Consider the following 21,285-nt stretch of genomic DNA (forward strand, 5'->3'; position numbering starts at 1 on the left):
CACCAGGGACATGCCTGATGGGGGTTTACTAGACCACCAGGGACATGCCTGATGGGGGTTAACTAGGCCACCAGGGACATGCCTGATGGGGGTTAACTAGACCACCAGGGACATGCCTGATGGGGGTTAACTAGGCCACCAGGGACATGCCTGATGGGGGTTAACTAGGCCACCTGGGACATGCCTGATGGGGGTTAACTAGGCCACCAGGGACATGCCTGATGGGGGTTAACTAGGCCACCTGGGACATGACTGATGGGGGTTAACTAGGCCATCAGGGACATGCCTGATGGGGGTTAACTAGGCCACCAGGGACATGCCTGATGGGGCTTAACTAGGCCACCTGGGACATGACTGATGGGGGTTAACTAGGCCACCTGGGACATGACTGATGTGGGTTAACTAGGCCACCTGGGACATGACTGATGGGGGTTAACTAGGCTACCAGGGACATGCCTGATGGGGGTTAACTAGGCCACCAGGGACATGCCTGATGGGGGTTAACTAGGCCACCTGGGACATGCCTGATGGGGGTTAACTAGGCCACCAGGGACATGCCTGATGGGGGTTAACTAGGCCACCTGGGACATGACTGATGGGGGTTAACTAGGCCATCAGGGACATGCCTGATGGGGGTTAACTAGGCCACCAGGGACATGCCTGATGGGGCTTAACTAGGCCACCTGGGACATGACTGATGGGGGTTAACTAGGCCACCTGGGACATGACTGATGGGGGTTAACTAGGCCACCTGGGACATGACTGATGGGGGTTAACTAGGCTACCAGGGACATGCCTGATGGGGGTTAACTAGGCTACCAGGGACATGCCTGATGGGGGTTAACTAGGTCACCAGAGACATGCCTGATGGGGGTTAACTAGGCCACCTGGGACATGACTGATGGGGGTTAACTAGGCCACCTGGGACATGCCTGATGGGGGTTAACTAGGCCACCAGGGACATGCCTGATGGGGGTTAACTAGGCCACCTGGGACATGACTGATGGGGGTTAACTAGGCCACCTGGGACATGACTGATGGGGGTTAACTAGGCCACCTGGGACATGACTGATGGGGGTTAACTAGGCTACCAGGGACATGACTGATGGGGGTTAACTAGGCCTACCAGAGGCATCACTGGGGGGGTTAACTAGGCTACCAGGGACATGACTTAGGGGTTAACTAGACTACAAGGGGCATCACTGGGGGGGTTAACTACAATAGCAGGGCATCACTGGGGGTTAACTACAATAGCAGGGGAACTAGGGGAACAATACTTTGCCTTGCCCTGGGTGCTGCAAACCCACGCTACTAACTGCCGCACACGGTATGCGGCCCTCGAATGATTTTATTAATGCCCGACCGGCACTCGACATGGAAAAGGTTCCCCACCCCTGGTATAGATGGTACCACAATATGGTTACTTTATAAATCATTTGTTTGTTACTTTGGGGAGGGTGCCTATTGATATTTTTGCAGTGTGCACCATAAAATCTAAGGTCAATAAGAGTCAGACTATGTGAGAATATGTGGGTACATGATTTTTTATTTTATAATTCAGGTTTTGTCAAAAGTGTGAAAGTTGCCCCAGTAGAAAAATGCATCCATGCGCGCCCGCATCAGAACACTCCACTGCAAGCCGCTCGCTCCATAGTGTGCACTGACAGAGTTTTCTGCAGGCGCTATTCACTGAATAGCGGCCGCAGAAAACTGATATGTCAGTTGTTTGCGGCGCCACATGGTATACGCTCCGGCCAGGGGGGGGATTAACTTTACCATAGGCCCTGGGCTGTTCACCAAACCTGGGCCCCCTGCACCCTGTTGTAACTATGGCAACACTAGCGTGAAGTATATAGTACAGGACAGTTATGGTCATGATGCCCTGATTTGTGCAAAACTGCAGTAAAAAGCAGTGATTGTTTACAAATCATGGCAGAACTGTATGCAGGGACAATACACTACTGAAAGTATAAGTTTTTTTTGGGTGGCCATGGGCCCCCCAGGAGCTCAGAACCCGGGCCACCGCCCGAAAAGGACCTATTATAATCCGCTACTGGCTCCGGCCGGGATCCCATATAAGATAAGGCATTGTGTCCTTTCATACAAAGTACGGCCGTTGTTGTTGATTGCAACAATTGCCATACTTTTACTAAAAGATACGCTGTAGGAACATAGCCTAATACTGTGAGGAAGGGTTTCTTCACAGAACATGATCGAGTGGTTCTTGTTCCAGGGGTGCTAGTGTTTTAAATATTTAGAAAAAGGTAATCTTACATCTTCCATTGGATGATATTTAGTATAGTCATAATCTGCTAAGGATCGCCTCCTTTTCATTCTTGTTTCTTCTGGATTGCTTATTAGCTGAGATAAATTTTGAACCACAATTCTATAAAGAAAAAAACAAGAACATATAATATGTGATTATCTCATAGAAACACAACCTATTAAAACCTACAATTGGGATGTTGAGTTGATTCAGGACTGAAGCACCCAAATGATATACATTATATCTCACCTTCTGACGTAACTTGTAACGGATGACTCGCAATAAACAAAAGTGCCTTTGTTATAGACCTGCCACAGAGGGCTAATACCTTAACCTGGTTTTAATCTCTAACATTACCATTCTTATGTAACATCGTGTGGGAATGATGGACCATAAAAGTAAACATAGATAAGATGGGATCTGGCCTGCATGACCAAATCTCTTCCCATTGTTCAATATTATATGCTGTATAAGAACACAACTATTCTCATCTTAAATGGGAGAGGTGAATAGAGGATAGAATGTAAAAGAGCTGAACTTAATTCAGGTTTATCATGCTAAGAACAGAAGTTCAGTGTTAGGCTATGTTCACACAACGTTTTTTCTTGTTTGTTTATAATTTTTTAAATGATGTGCGTCATTTTGAGTCCAAATTGAAAAGTCCAAAGTTAAATTTTATAGTTAAAACGGAGAAAGGACAGTAAAAAAAGAAAAATTGTGTAAAAAAATGTAAATATAACATCCGCTGTTTGCAAAAGACATCCAAAATTAACTGACATGATCATTCTGACGTCAGCGCAGATAACGTCCGTCATTTTATACACTGTGTGCATTGGATGTCTGTCACCCCATTGACTTCAGTGCATTGCATTGCAGTCAGTTAAATTGTGGCAATAACGGATGTCTTTTTAAATAGAAAAAGCTAACACCTTTTCTCGTTTTTTGACGTTGTATGAACATAGAACTGCACTTAATATGTGTAGGGCCAGAATTGTTTTCTCTACCAGGTAACCCTGTAATAATCTTCAATAACGTATACTATGTCAACATTAATACGATATGGATCTATACTTGGTGAAGTCAGTGAGTGACATCAGACTAAAAACATGGTATCATCAATCTAAATTCAAAACTTGCATATAATAGCCCTCATATGGCTCTGTATATGGAAAAGAAAAGAGTTAAGGAAGAAGTTTGAGGTCTGTGTTTTTTTAGTTTTTTTATTTAAAACAGCCTGGCTGAGCCAGACCAGGAAGCGGCCGGACGACTCGAAACCTTAGCAGAGGACAGGGAGGTAAGTGTCTGTAGTTATGTTTAGCCACCTCCTCCCTGGCTCCAATGGAGGGGTCTGCTGTCCCCGGGACATGACAGGTCAGGTCCGCTCAGCAGGGCTTCGGACAAGGCAAGTCCCCCCTACAATATACATGTTAGCAAGCACCATTTTGAGAACCAAATTAATGGACTGTATGTCCCAATTCAATAACAAAGAAACCTTAATAGAGTTTTTTTTATAATAATGGTTTATGATACATGGCCCAGGCTTATGTAGCCTAGGTTAAATGAACTATACAGAAGAAATGCAATGCTTCATGAGTGCAAAAGCCTTAGGGCAAGATGAATACATCATTATCTAAAACACACACATTTTCTAACACAACATATGACAATTTTCTACTTATGATAATCCTGTATAATAGCCAATGTAAAGTAAGGGCCAGTTTACACAGAGTAAAACTGGCAGACATGTAAATTTTTTGAGCGAAGAGGTTCAGAGAGAGGAGGCGCGGAAAGGCCTCCCATAGACTGCCTGTATGACTTGGAGGCTGGTGGGATTTGCGGAGGAACTTTCGGGAATTCCGCCAGATTTACTCCGTGTGAACTGGCCCTAACACCACTATACCAGGAGCTAATAATATCACTACACATTTTACCATCATACTGTTACTGACCAACCAGTATACACAGACAATATTACTACTATACAGGTAAAAATGGCCACACCATAGCCACATACAGTAGTACCACTACTGCCACTATCAGTGAATAATACCTCCATACTGTTAGTCAATTAAAAAAAAAAATTCCTGTAGACTGACCAATATTACTTAAATACCAGTACACAAGGAACAATAATTTCAGCATAACAGCAATACATAGATTGACAAGCAAAAGAGTAACAATGTTTTGAACATTTGACTTTTAGGTTCCATATTTTACCATCCACTACAGCAGGGGTAGGAAAAACTACAACTCCCATCATGCTGGAGAGCCAAGGTTCCCTACCCCTGCACTACAGCTTTGAACATGAGATTACCATCATTTTATAGATAATCACCTTGGCTATCGCATATTTAAATTTACTAGCAACTATACAATGCTTAATTATACAGTTATTGTTTTTCTTCTGGTGCAATTTTTTCTTCTTATTTACTACAAATTTCAACCTGTTCTCACATTTCCTAATAGCGAAAGGTCACTCGTTCAAATTGAGGAGCAGCAATGAAGAAAAAAGAGAAATAGCATCATCCACCTCATCAGTAATTTTCTCCTGGCCAAGAAAAATTGCCAAACTGCATCATGTGAGGGCCATGACAGCTGGAAGAATACAAAACGAAGTCCATCTATCCATTCAAAAGCCAAGTGCATGTCCAGGCAAAATAATTTTAGTAGTGTAGTGTATAAGTGGGGTTTTCTACCCTAAGGCAACGTTCACATCAGCGTTTGACCATCCGGCACCATTCCGTCTACCTTTTCCGTTTTGGAGTAAGCAAAACGGAAACTGTCGGATCCGTTAAAATCCCCATAGACTCCCATGATATTTTAGTGTGCTCCGTTTACCCTAATTGTGCTCCGTTTGCATGCAATCCGTTCAAGATCCGTTTTTTTGAACGGAAGAAAAAATAGTGTTTGCAGTATTTTTCTTTCCGCTTAAAAAAACGGATCACGAACGGAAAGTGCACTTCCGTTTTTTTTTTTACATTGTAGTCGATGAGGACGGATATAAAACGAAAGGTATTGCCGTTCACATCCGTTTTTTTAATCCGTTTTTGCACTGAGCATGCGCAGAAGCAGCAAGAAACCAAAGAAGAAAAATAAACGGATAGAAAAACGGATGCTGACTGATGCAAACTGATGTACAAAAGTCAGTTTTTTTAAGCCAAAATACAAACGGACCATTAAAAAAAGATGAACATTTTGCAATCAGTTTGCATCAGTCTGCTCATCAGTTTATGCTTATCCGTTTAATTAATATAGACGGATCCGTTAGAAACAAAGAAAAACGCTAGTGTGGCTGAGCGCTAAGGCCATTGTGCCTGAGGGTTAGGTATTGGTAACTGCAGATTTGTGACAGATTTAAAAAAAAAATTCTGAAGCTGGTGGACTAATCCTAAATTTGCAAAATATAGTCATTTTTTTTTTTAAGTTTTCATGCTTAAAAACCAAGCTATACCTACTTGTATTCAGGCCCAGTCACCTGAAAGTAGATTTTTTTGTATAGACTTGAGCTAGTTGAAAAAAAAAGACTAAACACATGAAGTGTGGCCAGTACAGAGTGTCATGGCTCAATGCGTTCATCAATCACACGACTGCCTTCTCTGTGAGCGCTCAGATGACCTGGGAAACATGGGACGTTCTGTGTTCTTTGAAAAAACAAAAAGAGTCAGAACACAGGAAGTGCTGTGTTTACCATGATAACAAAAAAAGATGAGTGTAAATTGCAAACTTGCTTTATATCACATCTACTGTTGATTTAGGTTTTGAAAGTTATAATGACAGTGACACTTTAAGTCTGAGTGCCTAGCCATAGCTAAAGCTTTATTGAGGCGTTTTATTAGGGATTTAAAAAGAAATGTTTTAAAAATTTCCAGAGAGGAGATTCTATCTACAGATCACCGATCCGACAGGACGAAGGTAAGTGGCTTACCCCCGCCTGCCTCTACAAGTGGCACAAGCAGCCATGCTGGTCCTTGTCCTTTCACGACCCCGAAAAATCTTCTTAGAAATCGGGGGTCACCTTATACGCCGAATATGGTCACCCCATGGCGACCATTATAAAAAAACCTAACATTTAACACACCTAGGGCCCGTTCCTGGCCTCTGCATGCCTCCCGTACCATTCCTGGCGCAGGCAGTGTGACGTACACTACCTGCACCGGGGACGGAGATCGCCAAACCTCTCCTGGGCAGCCGAGCGTCTCATCTGAGAGGCTCAGAGACGCTTGGTTGCCGGGAGAGCTTCGGAAGAATGAGAGAGGCTTCTGGAACTTCCAGCACCTCTCTCATTCTCCCGAAGCTCTCCTAGCAGCCAAGCGTCTCAGAGCCTCTCCGATGAGACGCTCCGCTGCCCAGGAGAGGTTCGGCACAGGTAGCGTACGTCACACTGCCTGTGCCTGGAACGGTACAGGAGGAGTGCAGAGGTTGGGAACGGGCCCCAGGAGTTAAATGTTTTTATTTTTTTTTATTTTGCTGCAACATTTTCTGGCGTATAAGGCAAACCCCTGACAATCTTCTTAAAAGTCAGGGGTCGTCTTATACACCCAGTCGCCTGATACGCCTGAAAATACGGTACGTTCCTGCTGCACTGGGTATTGGCTGACCTGAAGGGGTTATGGTATAATAGCTCTCTCTTACTCATCAAGAATGCAGAGTTGCAGGACTTTGGTTATAAAAAGGTTTCTAAAATAGTGGAAGCCGCCTTTAATGACTATTGTTTTGTTAATAAGATAACAAGTAAGGCAAGGGTTCCCATATTACACAGATCAGTTTATACAGCATCATACAATTGGGGCACTTAGTATTGAGTCACATAATTTGTGCCAGTAATATTCTACCATCTGTATTGTACAGCAGAATCTGAGCAATTGCCCTCATGAGTTCATTTAATCTATTACTTCCCAATGTTCATGTACATACTTTTGGTAAACAAATGTTGAGATATAATGGAGGCCACATAAAGATATAAGAAGAACGAATCAAGGATCTAAATTCTCCAGTCTCTTGCCAAATCAGTCATAAAGTCATAAAGAGGAAGAAATTTCATATACACATAATGGTTCCTCGGTTGACTATATGAGCCATCCCCTGCACTCTGGCTATACATACGTAAGTACCTACAACCAGCATTTATATACAAGGTAATTCCCTCAGTGACTGTTACTTCTGAATTGCTTTATCACCTCCCCTAATATGAGAGGCAGCACCACTTCACTACCAGTTATTGTAATGCAGTTAAAGATCTGACAAGTAAATTGAAACTAATGAAATAAATGTTTATATCTCTCCAGTAATGTGCCCGCTTGTGAAAAGCTTCTCGTAGCTGTATATTTAACCCTTTCACCCCGAGAACGGATTCTACTTTGCCGCACAACACGAACGTCTATCCTTTCAGGAAAAAGCAGTTAATTTTTTTGTTTTGTTTTAATTTACCCAATAATTCAGCTCATAAATGCCACCCAGAAATGGAAGAGTAGAAATGTATTATTATTAAAATGAGCAGTGCTTGTTAAATGGAAAATGCTTCATCTAACATAAGCTGTCCCCTGATATTTCATATAATGTGCACAGTGAAATATCGCTGGGTTAAAGGAAGATCCCAGCCTGCCTCTTGGCTCTTCATTTAAATGAGGATGTCTCATTCTGATAAATCTTTTACATCTCATTTATCACGGATCCCACTAAAAGACGTGTCATTTGTTTTCATTGGCTTTTCGAAGTATGTCCTTTATATAGAAAGTCTGTATAAGAATTTATTGCAGAATACACTGAGTGGCTACTCCATGACAAAGTTCCTACTAAATGGAGTTGCACCTTCAGTTGCATTTGGAATATTGAGATTGATGTTTTGGAGGCAGGAGGGGCATTTACATAGCAAACTGTTCTATTGGAATGCTGCAAATGCCTTGACTGGAGTTGGATTTGTACTCTGCACAGTTGGGTCTATTTTTATCCCATAATACTCATGAGTTTAGGGATTATGAACGCTTATGTAGTAAACTAATTTCACTGACATTTTTCTGGATCCACTCCCGGGATTTGTAGCCTGAGGTAAGTAACAGTGTCTGGCGGAACGGTCCATAGTATTCTCATGAAAGGTTTCCCCCAGTAAGCAACATTGGTCAAAAATCCTGCTGTATCAAATCTTTATCGGCATCATGAAACCCGATGTGTGCCACAAAAAACATTTGTTTATCGTTGTACCAGTGGTAACATAGAGTACTGGGTGAAGGACAAAGCAACTCTTAGGGTGGTATTTACACTGGATGATTTTTTGCGATCAACGATTAATGATAAACTATCTCAAACGACTGCTATGATGAACGATCTTAAATTGTTCCTGTTACACAGGACAGTGATCGTTACTAACGGTCGTTTTTGCGCTTGTCCTTTCCTGTACTTCTCCGACCAAACGACGTGTTGATTGTCCACAAATCGAGAGATTTGTGGACAATCAAGGAGGAAAATAGGTCCCGATTATATCAAACGATCAACGATTTCTCATTGGTCATTTTATCATTGCCTGCTATTACACGAAACGATTTCTTGTTTAAATCTGAACGATCTAACGATTTTTCGAACTATAATCGTCCCGTGTAATACGGCCCTTAGGGGGACATTTACACTACCGTTCAAAAGTTTGGGGTCACATTGAAATGTCCTTATTTTTGAAGGAAAAGCACTCTACTTTTCAATGAAGATAACTTTAAACTAGTCCTAACTTTAAACAAATACACTCTATACATTGCTAATGTGGTAAATGACTATTCTAGCTGCAAATTTCTGGTTTTTGGTGCAATATCTACATAGGTGTATAGAGGACCATTTCCAGCAACCAGGGCCGGCTCCAGGTTTTTATGGGCCCTTGGGCGAGAAAGTCTCAGCGGGCCCCTTTGTATAGCACACCTTGGGACACACCTACCAAATAAAGTTTGACAAAATACCGAAAAAAACTTAATTCAGTAACTCACAGGTGACGTCTTCTTTGATCTGAGGTGATCGCTCTCTGTTTCCTCTCCATCTGGCCTGGACCACTATGATGATTTCTTCAAGCTACAATTCATCTCTTCAGGACCTGTCAGACAAACATCTTAGACTCCGCACATTTCCAGCAACTTCCTTCCCTTTTTCCCACCCATAGGCTCCCATACAGTAGTAATTCCACTGTTTGGTGTCATGTGCAGTAAAGTAAGGAGGTTTGTGGGTCCCGTGCTGTGCCCCCCATATAGTAATAATGTCCCCATGCTGTGCCCTCCATGTAGTAATAATGCCCTATGTCCCCATAGTAATGCCCCCTGCCATGCCCCCATAGTAGATGCCCCCTGCTCTGCCCCATAGTAATGTCCCCTGCCCCCATAGTAATGCCCACTGCCCCCATAGTAATGCCCCCTGCCCCCATAGCAATTCCCCTCAACACAAGAAAATAAAAAAATAAAATCATACTCACTAATTCGGGCGGGGACGGGTCCTCTTCTCCGTTGTGTGCGCCTTGTGGATGCACCAGCAGGCGTGATGACGTCATCGCTCTGCGCCTGTTGGTGAGAGCGCATCCATGGACTAGAATGGAGTTGCTAGAAGGAGGTCCTCCCCCTGGAGTCTGTATTCTAGTCTGTTCACCATAGAGGAGGCCAAAATGGAGTTACAATCAGGAGGCATTACATGAGGTATACGGGGGGGAACTACAACTCCCAGCGTGTCCAGCCTGTTATTATGGGAGATCAGAGGACATTACAGGAGGAGATATAATAGGACTACAACTCCCAGCATGGACAGCCTGTTATTATGGGAGATCAGAGGACATCACAGGAGGAGATATAAGAGGAGTACTACAACTCCCAGCGTGTCCAGCCTGTTATTATGGGAGATCAGAGGACATTACAGGAGGAGATATAATAGGACTACAACTCCCAGCATGGACAGCCTGTTATTATGGGAGATCAGAGGACATCACAGGAGGAGATATAAGAGGAGTACTACAACTCCCAGCATGTCCAGCCTGTTATTATGGAAGATCAGAGTACATTACAGGAGGAGCTATAAGAGGAGGACTACAACTCCCAGCATCTCCAGCCTGTTATTATGGGAGATCAGAGGACATCACAGGAGGAGATATAAGAGGAGGACTACAACTCCCAGCATGGACAGCCTGTTATTATGGGAGATCAGAGGACATATAAGAGGAGGACTACAACTCCCAACATATCCAGCCTGTTATTATGGGAGATCAGAGACCATTACAGAAAGAGATATAAGAGAAGGAATAAAACTCACAGCATACAGAGGGAAGGTATAAGTGAGCCCTGCCCCCTCATGCCACATGACAATGATCACAGGTCCTTCATCCACCTGCATCCTCTCCCGTTCTCAGCCCCGCCCCCTTATGACATCACCACAGGTCCTTCCCCAGTGCAGCAAACACACCAGGTCCTTCCCCATCCCCTCCAGCCCTCCCCCAGACTTGGGGTCGGCAGCACCCATCTCCCCGGGGGGTCGGTGATGCGGCGGGCGTCTGGCTCACTGCTCGGGCAAGTGTCAGGGGCCCCTTGAGCGGCCGTGAGCCCCGTCACTTGCCCGAGTATGCCGGGTGCTGACGCCGGCCCTGCCAGCAACGATCATTCCAGTGTTCTAATGGTACAATGTGTTTGCTCATTGGCTCAGAAGGCTAATTGATCATTAGAAAACCTTTGTGCAATCATGTTCACACATCTGAAAACAGTCTAGCTCGTTACAGAAGCTACAAAACTGACCTTCCTTTGAGCAGATTGTGTTTCTGGAGCATCACATTTGTGGGGTCAATTAAACGCTCAAAATGGCCAGAAAAAGAGAACTTTCATCTGAAACTCGACAGTCTATTCTTGTTCTTAGGAATGAAGGCTATTCCATGTGAGAAATTGCTAAGAAATTGAAGATTTCCTACAACGGTGTGTACTACTCCCTTCAGAGGACAGCACAAAAAAGAAGTGTGAGGCCGCGTTGCACAACTAAGCAAGAAGATAAGCACATTAGAGTCTCTAGTTTGAGAAACAGACGCCTCACAGGTCCCCAACTGGCATCTTCATTAAATAGGACCCGCAAAACACCAGTGTCAACATCTACAGTGAAGAGGCAGTGAAGGGCAGAGTGGCAAAGAAAAAGCCATATCTGAGACTGGCCAAAAAAAAGAAAAAGATTAAGATGGGCAAAAGAACACAGACATTGGACAGAGGAAGACTGGAAAAAAGTGTTGTGGACGGATGAATCCAAGTTTGAGGTGTTTGGATCAGAAAGAAGAACATTTGTGAGACGCAGAACAAATGAAAAGATGCTGGAAGAATACCTGACGCCATCTGTTAAGCATGGTGGAGGTAATGTGATGGTCTGGGGTTGTTTTGGTGCTGGTAAGGTGGGAGATTTGTTCAATTTTACAACGCCATGCCATACCCACTGGACAGCGCTTGATTGGAGCCAATTTCATCCTACAACAGGACAATTACCCTAAACACACCTCCAAATTGTGCAAGAACTATTTACAGCAGAAGCAGGCAGCCGGTATTCTATCGGTAATGGAGTGGCCAGCGCAGTCACCAGATCTGAAGCCCATTGAGCTGTTGTGGGAGCAGCTTGACCGTATGGTACGCCAGAAGTGCCCATCCAACCAATCCAACTTGTGGGAGCTGCTTCTAGAAGCGTGGGGTGCAATTTCTCCAGCTTACCTCAACAGATTAGTAGCTAGAATGCCAAAGGTGTGCAATGCTGTAAGTGCTGCAAAAGGAGGATTCTTTGACGAAAGCAAAGTTTGATGTAAAAACAATGTTATTTCAAATACAAATCATTATTTCTAACCTTGTCAATGTCTTGACTCTATTTTCTATTCATTTCACAATGTATTGTGATGAATAAGTGTGACTTTTCATGGAAAACACAAAATTGTTTGGGTGACCCCAAACTTTTGAACGGTAGTGTATAAAGTGCCGAAAGTTTCATTTTGTGGGCCAGATGTGAATAAATCTATTTGCACACATGTTTTTTGCAAATACATTTTCTCATTTGGCCTCTCTATGCCAGTCGCGTTAGAGGGGCAGGGAGGGGGTGGAAAGGGGCAGAGTAGGTGGCGCATTGTCTGCGTCCACCAAAGTAGAACTTTTTTCCAGAGGAAAGAAACCTACGCCAGCACTGAGCTGGCATAGGCTTCATTACGTGCACACACTGGTGTGCACAGGATTTACTTAGCGGTAAGAGTCAGTAATGACTGGAGCCCCAACTCCAGAACCCTGAGTTATGTAATTTTTTTTTTTTTATCAGGATCTAAATGATTTTAGTTGAAATTGTAAATTGCTTGTTCACAAAGGTGAATATATGCATATAATTTCATAAAAGGGAGGGATCCAACAGGAAAATGTCATGGCACAGTCTATTGTGCCCTGTATGTACAGCCACACTCTCACTTAGAATAGATGCACCATACATACAGTACAGTGCCTGACGGGTGTTGTGGCTCTCTATATGATAGCTGTATATGTCCTAATCCAGGAATGTTGGCAGATTTGTACAGCTCTGATCAATAAGTAGAACATAGAAAATCATGTTCATTATTTAATAATGCAGCTAAGCAATAGATCACTGCCAAATACTGGAGGCTTGAACCATGCATTTTTTTTTCTTTTTGTAGAATACTACAGTTTTACAGGTCAGATTGTAACTATTGAAACCTATAGTTCAGGGGTAGTGAACCTTGGCTCTCCAGCTGTTGCAAAATTACAACTCCCATCAGGAGTTGTAGTTTTGCAACAGCTGGAGTTAATATATAGTAATTAACTCTCCAACAGCAAAAAAAAAGAAAAAAGAATAATAATAATTTTTATATATATATATATATATATATATATATATATATATATATATATATATATACACTCACCGGCCACTTTATTAGGTACACCTGTGCAACTGCACGTTACCACTTAATTTCTAATCAGCCAATCACATGGTGGCAACTCAGTGCATTTAGGCATGTAGACATGGTCAAGACAATCTCCTGCAGTTCAAACCGAGCATCAGTATGGGGAAGAAAGGTGATTTGAGGGCCTTTGAACGCGGCATGGTTGTTGGTGCCAGAAGGGCTGGTCTGAGTATTTCAGAAACTGCTGATCTACTGGGATTTTCACGCACAACCATCTCTAGGGTTTACAAAGAATGGCCCGAAAAAGAAAAAACATCCAGTGAGCGGCAGTTCTGTGGGCGGAAATGCCTTGTTGATGCCAGAGGTCAGAGGAGAATGGGCAGACTGTTTCGAGCTGATAGAAAGGCAACAGTGACTCAAATAGCCAACCGTTACAACCAAGGTAGGCAGAAGAGCATCTCTGAACGCACAGTACGTCGAACTTTGAGGCAGATGGGCTACAGCAGCAGAAGACCACCCGTTGCTAGCATGGTGTACCTAATAAAGTGGCCGGTGAGTGTATATATATATATATATATATATATATATATATATATATATATATATACATATGAAAATGGATTCCTTGTTTACAGCTTATTTATTCACAACACTCAAAGTTGATCTAATTTTTCTTTCTGACATTTTGCTACATTGCTACATCAATCCTCTAAAAGGGAATCCTGTAATATCAGGTGAGACATGCTAAAAAATGTCTTTACACTAAAAATAAAGTTCCTTTTCTGACAATAATCCTGCGGCAGACAGCCCAATTACCCCATGAAATAGCAGATGTTGTACATGGTCATTTAAATACTGCAGTTATAATTTATGTTCTCTCTCGAACATCTTTGCTTCCAGCACAAGCCCTTACTTTCCAATAAGCCTTGGAGAGAGATAATATGGTAATTTTCAACTTGCTTTTGATTTTGTTATATTATTTATTTAAGCATACCTGTCATTTCTCTTCTCTGTCACAGTGGTGAGCCCTGGAGCCAGACTGACATAAGAACTCATTGATTTTTATTTAACTGGCTTGTCCTGTTAATCCTGTAATAAAAACCATTTTGGTGCAAAACAAAGTATTGCCCTTTAACCCCTTCAAAAAGGTCATTAATACATGTATGTCCTGGTCACACCTTGCAGTATTCCTCTTTACCTTCTAAGAGCCAATAATGCTTTTATTTTTCCACCTATGGGGTTGGTTCAGGATACATTTTTTACACCATGATCTACTGTATAGTTTTTATTGGAATCATATTGGTGTAAATAAGGGGAATTTTTCATCCTTTTTTTATAATTTTTTTTCCTGATATATAATAAAAAAGGGTCAGCTAACCTGATGTTTCCTCTTTTCATTTGTGCTGTTCACCATGAGGGAACAATATCGTTGTATTTTAATAGATTGAGCAATTCCACATGCTACAATAAATAAATAAATGCAAAATGCAACATTGTTTTAACACTTTTTTAGTTTAAGTAGGAGAATTATATGAGCAGTTATTAGATCGATGTAATGCCATTGCAAAGCATAGATCATTAAGGTCCACTGTGCTTGCTGACAAGTGGTTGAAAATAAGTGGAGTTGAAAAAAGGACTTAAAAGAAGGAGTTACAAGTTCTGGTAAGTGCTAAATCTCTTTCTTTTTCACTGTTTTTGTTGCACTGAGGATGATGGCTAGCGAGATGGAAGGTTTCATTCAGTGCGCAGTCTGCCGCATGTACCCACAACTGGAGCAGGAGTTCCAGGGTGAGTACCGCTGTGACAGATGTGAGCATGTTGCCCATCTAGAAGCTCGAGTTAGAGATCTGGAGAAGCATATTGCAACACTGAGGGAACTTGGCCACCTTGAGAGGGAACTTCGGCTCACTGAGCAGGAAGTTAGTGGGTTAGAGATGGAGGGTGGTGATATAGATCAGGAGGCCCAAGTAAGTAGCTGGGTTAATGTAGTTAGAGGGACCAGTAAGGGATCCAAGAAAAGGAAGGCCACTTCTCCTACTGTATGCCCAAGCTAAATTGCCAAGTTAGGTGATGATGCAAGGGCGTCCGTGTCAGAAATGGCAGCTCTAGTGGAACCTGTTCTCCCTAACAGCCGGGGGAACAGTCCAACTAGTAGTGGGAGGGATGGTATTGTAGGTAGGCCTAGACAGTTAGTGGTTGTAGGGGTTCTATAATCAGGAAGACGGATAGAATAATTTGTCGCCAAGACCGCCTCAACCGAATGGTTTGCTGTCTCCCTGGTGCCAGGGTTCGGCATGTGGTGAAAAGGGTGGATAAATTACTTGGGGGGGCTGGGGATGACCCAGCTGTCGTGGTCCATGTGGGAACCAATGACAGGATACAAGGTAGGTGGAGGTCTATTAAAAATAATTTTAGAGAACTAGGTGCTAAGTTGAAGGGAAGGACCTCCAAGGTGGTATTCTCTGGAATACTGCCTGTGCCATGCGCATCGCAGGAAAGACAGCGGGAGCTTAGGGAGTTAAATGCATGGCTCAAGTCGTGGTGTAGAGAAGAAGGGTTTGGGTTTTTAGAGCACTGGGCTGAATTTTCATTGGGGTACAAACTGTTTTCCGCAGATAGTTTGCACCTTAATGGAAGGGGGTCCCCTTTGCTGGGGGAGAGAATCCTAGAAGGGGTGGAGAGGTTTTTAAACTAGGGATGTGGAGGGAGGACAATGTAGTGTGTAATATAGTGGCGGATAGGTTAGAGAGGGGACAGAACATTAAGGTGGGAGGAGAAGGGTCCTGTGGGGGGAGGATAAGAGAAGTGGATAGGGAGATCCATATGTTGCGGATGAACAGTGAGGATGATTGTAGCCACAGCACTGTAATAACTCCCATTTCTTATAATGAAGCGGGTAAACTCGATGGTAATATAAAGTGTATGGTTACTAATGCCAGAAGTCTAGCCAGCAAGATGGGGGAGCTGGAGGCCTTGGTTCTGGAGGAGTCCATTGATGTGGTTGGTGTAACTGAGACATGGCTGGACTCCTCACATGACTGGGCTGTCAATATTCAGGGATTTGCATTGTTCAGAAGGGACCAGGTGGGCAGAAGGGGAGGAGGAGTATGTCTGTATGTCAGAAGTGATATTAACGTGAGTGTAAAAGATGCAATAGTGGGCGATGACTGTGATGATGTGGAAGCATTATGGGTAGAACTACAGAAGGAGGTAAGGAGTGAAAAAATTATTCTTGGTGTAATCTATAGACCTCCCAACATTACTGAGGGGATAGATGGTCAGTTGAATAGACAAATAGAGCGGGCTGCCCGGGAGGGGACAGTAGTGGTAATGGGGGACCTCAACTACCCAGATATAGATTGGGGTCACGGTTCAGCTAAATCCACAAAGGGGAGGGAATTTCTTAACCTCCTGAAGGATAATTTTCTGGGCCAGTTTGTGGAGGAGCCAACTAGAAGTGATGCCTTGTTGGATCTGGTTATTTCTAACAACGCTGAGCTGGTTGGGGATGTCACTGTCCATGAACACCTGGGTACACCTGACCACAATATAGTGACTTTTTTAAAGTGTAGAAAAGAAAAACATGTTGGGAGGGCAAAAACTCTTAATTTTAAAAGGGCCAATTTTCCTGGGTTAAGGGCTGAACTTCAGGGCATAGACTGGGAGCGGCTGCTGTCACATACGGATACAGCTAATAAATGGGAAATCTTCAAATCCACATTAAATAACTGTACTGCCAAATATATTCCTATGGGTAACAAATATAAACGGTTAAAATCAAATCCCACATGGCTTACAACCGAGGTTAGAGGGGCTATAAATGAGAAAAAAGGGGCATTCAAAAAATATAAATCAGAGGGGTCAGCTGTAGCCTTTAAACATTACAAAGAAGTCAACAAAACCTGTAAAAATTTAATAAAAGCAGCAAAAATTCACAATGAAAGGCAGGTAGCTATAGATAGCAAAAGAAACCCCCAAAAATTCTTCAAATATATTAATGCAAAAAAACCAAGGACAGAGCATGTAGGACCCCTAAATAATGGTGACGGGGAATTAATAACTGGGGATCAGGAGAAAGCTGAGTTACTTAAAGGGGTTGTCCGGCGCTAAAAAATTATTCACAGAATAACACACATTACAAAGTTATACAACTTTGTAATGTATGTTATGTCTGTGAATGGCCCCCTTCCCCGTGTCCCACCACCCCCACCCGTGTACCCGGAAGTGTGGTGCGCTATACTCACCTGTCACGTGCCGATCACGGTCTCCGATCCTCAGCAGTGACGTCTTCTTCGGGCGGCCGGCGGATCCTCCCGAGTGCCGGCCGCCCTCTGCAGCGTCATCCGAAGCTCAGCCGCGATTGGCTGAGCATAACTGTGCTCAGCCAATCGCAGCTGAGCAGCTAATGACGTGGCCGCGTCATCAGCCGCTCAGCCGCGATTGGCGGAGCACAGTTATGCTCAGCCAATCGCGGCTGAGCTTCGGATGACGCTGCAGAGGGCGGCTGGCACTCGGGAAGATCCGCCGGCCGCCCGAAGAAGACGTCACTGCTGAGGATCGGAGACCGTGGTCCGCACATGACAGGTATGTATAGCGCACCACACTTCCGGGTACACGGGTGGGGGTGGTGGGACACGGGGAAGGGGGCCATTCACAGACATAACATACATTACAAAGTTGTATAACTTTGTAATGTGTGTTATTCTGTGAATAATTTTTTAGCGCCGGACAACCCCTTTAATGGCTTCTTCAGTTCTGTATATACAAAAGAAAAGGATGGAGCTGTTGTGGCTGGGGCCAGTACTGAGGTGGGTGGGGCCAGTGCTGCTAACACATGTAATGTACTGAACTGGTTTACTATAGATATGGTCCAAGATAAATTAAACAAACTCAATGTAACCAAAGCTCCAGGGCCTGATGGATTATAACCCAGAGTTCTTAGGGAACTCAGTTCTGTAAATTCTCTACCCTTGTATGAAATATTCCGTGATTCTTTGCTTACTGGTATTGTGCCGAGGGACTGGCGTAAGGCAAATGTGGTGCCGATCTTCAAAAAGGGCTCTCGAACTTCCCCAGGTAACTATAGACCTGTAAGCTTAACGTCCATTGTGGGGAAACTATTTGAGGGGCTTATAAGGGACTACATGCAGGAATATGTAGTGGCAAATAGTATTATAAGTGATAACCAGCATGGTTTTACTAAGGACAGAAGCTGTCAAACCAACCTAATATGTTTCTATGAAGAGGTAAGTAGAAGCCTGGATGGCGGTGCGGCTGTGGATATCGTGTACCTGGATTTTGCAAAAGCGTTTGACAGAGTTCCTCATGGACGTCTGATGGGTAAGTTAAAGTCTATCGGTTTGGAAAATTTAATGTGTAACTGGATTGAAAACTGGCTTAATAATCGTACCCAGAGAGTGGTGGTCAATGATTCCTACTCCGAATGGTCCCCGGTAATAAGTGGTGTACCCCAAGGGTCAGTACTGGGCCCTCTTCTGTTTAACTTGTTTATTAACCCTTTAAGGACATGGCCCATTTTCGTTTTTACGTTTTCGGTTTTTCCTCCTTGTGTTTAAAAGGTCATAGCACTTGCATTTTTCCACCTAGAAACCCACATGACCCCTTATTTTTTGCGTCACTAATTGTACTTTGCAATTACAGGCTGAATTTTTGCATAAAGTACACTGCGAAACCAGAAAAAAATTCGAAGTGTGGTGAAATTGAAAAAAAAAACGCATTTCTTTTATTTGGGGGGTATTTGTTTTTACGCCATTCGCCCTGGGGTAAAACTGACTTGTTATGCATGTTCCTCAAGTCGTTACGATTAAAACGATATATAACATGTATAACTTATATTGTATCTGATGGCCTGTAAAAAATTCAAACCGTTGTTAACCAATATACGTTCCTTAAAATCGCTCCATTCCCATGCTTATAGCGCTTTTATCCTTTGGTCTATGGGGCTATGCGAGGTGTCATTTTTTGCGCCATGATGTGATCTTTCTATCGGTACCTTGATTGCCCATATACGTCTTTTTGATCGCTTTTTATTACATTTTTTCTGGATTTGATGCGACCAAAAATGCGCAATTTTGCACTTTGGGATTTTTTTTGCGCTGACGCCGTTTACCGTACGAGATCAGGAATGTGATTAATTAATAGTTCGGGCGATTACGCACGCGGCGATAGCAAACATGTTTATTTATTTATTTATTTGTTTACTTTTATTTAAAACCTGGGAAAAGGGGGGTGATTCAGACTTTTATTAGGGGAGGGGGCTTTTTACTATTAACAACACTTTTTTTTTTTTTTTTACACATATACTAGAAGCCCCCCTAGGGGACTTCTAGTATATACACTTGGATCTCTCATTGAGATCTCTGCAGCATAGATATGCTGCAGAGATCCATGAGATCGGCACTCGTTTGCTTTCGGCTGCTGCAGCCGGAAGTAAACGAGTGCCGAGCCGAGGACGGCGCCATCTTGGACGCGTCCCCGGCCGGCATCAGTAACGGAGATCGCTCCTCCGGGACAAGGTCCCGGAGGAGCGATCTCCCCCACTAGACACCAGGGAAACGTTGCCTCCGGTAATCGGAGGCAGCTGTCAACTTTGACAGCTGCCTCCGATTAGCTAATTAGCGGGCACGGCGATCAGACCGTGCCCGCTAATAGCGGCGGTCCCGGGCTACACGCGGCACCCGGGATCGCGGCACTTCAAAGCGGGGCCGCCGCGCGGCCCCGCTTTGAAGTGCAAGTGAGGACATAGGACGTACCGGTACGTCCTATGTCCTTAAGAGGTTAAAGTGTCACTGTCGTGAAATTTTTTTTTGCAGAAATCAATAGTCCAGGCGATTTTAAGAAACTTTGTAATTGGGTTTATTAGCCGAAAAATGCATTTTTATCATGAAAAAGCAGTTTGAAGCTCTCCCCCCTGTCTTCATTGTTCTCCTATGGAGAGAGCTAAAGAAAAGACCAAAACAGGACAACAAAGAGTTAATCTACAAATCCCTCACGGGATATCTCCTGTGACAGTCACCAGTGACCTGTCTGAGCTCGGATTACAGCTGTCACCCAGCTCCGTGCCTGTAATCCTCTGTTATCTGCTTTCTGCTGCCGGCTAACTCCCTCCTTCCTCCTCCCCCCTCCCCTCTCCCTAGAGCAGACAGGGTACGACTCCTGCAACAAGTCACAATTTTCAGATTTTTCAGAGTGGATGAAAAAGAGGAAGGAGGGGGGGACCTGGGAAAAGGCTTTTTACATGCATATAATGGCAGATTTGGCTAATAAACCCAATTGCAAAGTTTCTTAAAATCGCCTGGACTATTGATTTCTGCAAAAAAATAAAAAATACGACAGTGACTCTTTAATGATATTGAGAATGGAATTAATGTTTGTTAATGGAATGTTTCTATCTTTGCAGATGACACCAAGCTTTGTAGTACAGTACAGTCTATGGAGGATGTGCAGATGTTACAGGATGACTTAGACACCTTGAGTGTTGGGCTCCCACTTGGCAAATGAGGTTCAATACAAAACCCAAAAAAAACAACTACGGATGCAAGACCAGTATATATAAATTAACTTTATTGTTTACATATCAAAGAGTAAAACTATTTTTTTTAAAAAAGATATATCACATGGGGGCTGGAGCTAATACAAATCCCCATACAAACGGTGGACTAACAGGGTTCTTACATATAAAGTATAACATCACAGAGCAAAATAGCAATAGAAAGTAATGAACCTATATATGTACTGGGCACTGGGCTGGTACAGCATGCAGTAAATAAATATAACTCGCAGTGAGTATACAGACATAAATAAATACCATCCGTTTATAATAGAACATTACCCATACGTGTCCTTAGTTCATATATCCACCTCACCGTACACCCGACGCACGTTTCGCTTGTTGCTTTATCGAGGGTTTTTTTTAAAAAATAGTTTTACTCTTTGATATGTAAACAATAAAGTTAATTTATATATACTGGTCTTGCATCCGTAGTTGTTTTTTTGGGTTTTGTGTTGGACAGTGTTGGGTGCGCATGGACCGCACTATTTGAGCCTTATGTAGGATAAATGAGGTTCAATGTAGATAAATGTAAAGTTATGCACCTGGGTACTAATAACCCACATGCATCATATG

The 21,285-nt window shown here is 43.2% G+C and overlaps 1 protein-coding gene across 2 annotated transcripts in view; it reads right to left on the minus strand.

Annotated features, from left to right (window-relative positions):
• The window catches only part of CPO (carboxypeptidase O), a 162,321-nt gene that overhangs the window by 16,139 nt on the left and 124,897 nt on the right, over nt 1-21,285 (minus strand). For both annotated transcript variants that reach the window (XM_069983463.1, XM_069983464.1), the window contains exon 5: nt 2,275-2,386. In XM_069983463.1, coding sequence (XP_069839564.1) covers nt 2,275-2,386 — 112 coding nt within the window. The remainder of the gene's footprint in view (nt 1-2,274; nt 2,387-21,285) is intronic.

The sequence above is a fragment of the Dendropsophus ebraccatus genome, chromosome 9, assembly GCF_027789765.1.
Source record: "Dendropsophus ebraccatus isolate aDenEbr1 chromosome 9, aDenEbr1.pat, whole genome shotgun sequence".
Lineage (NCBI taxonomy): Eukaryota > Metazoa > Chordata > Amphibia > Anura > Hylidae > Dendropsophus > Dendropsophus ebraccatus.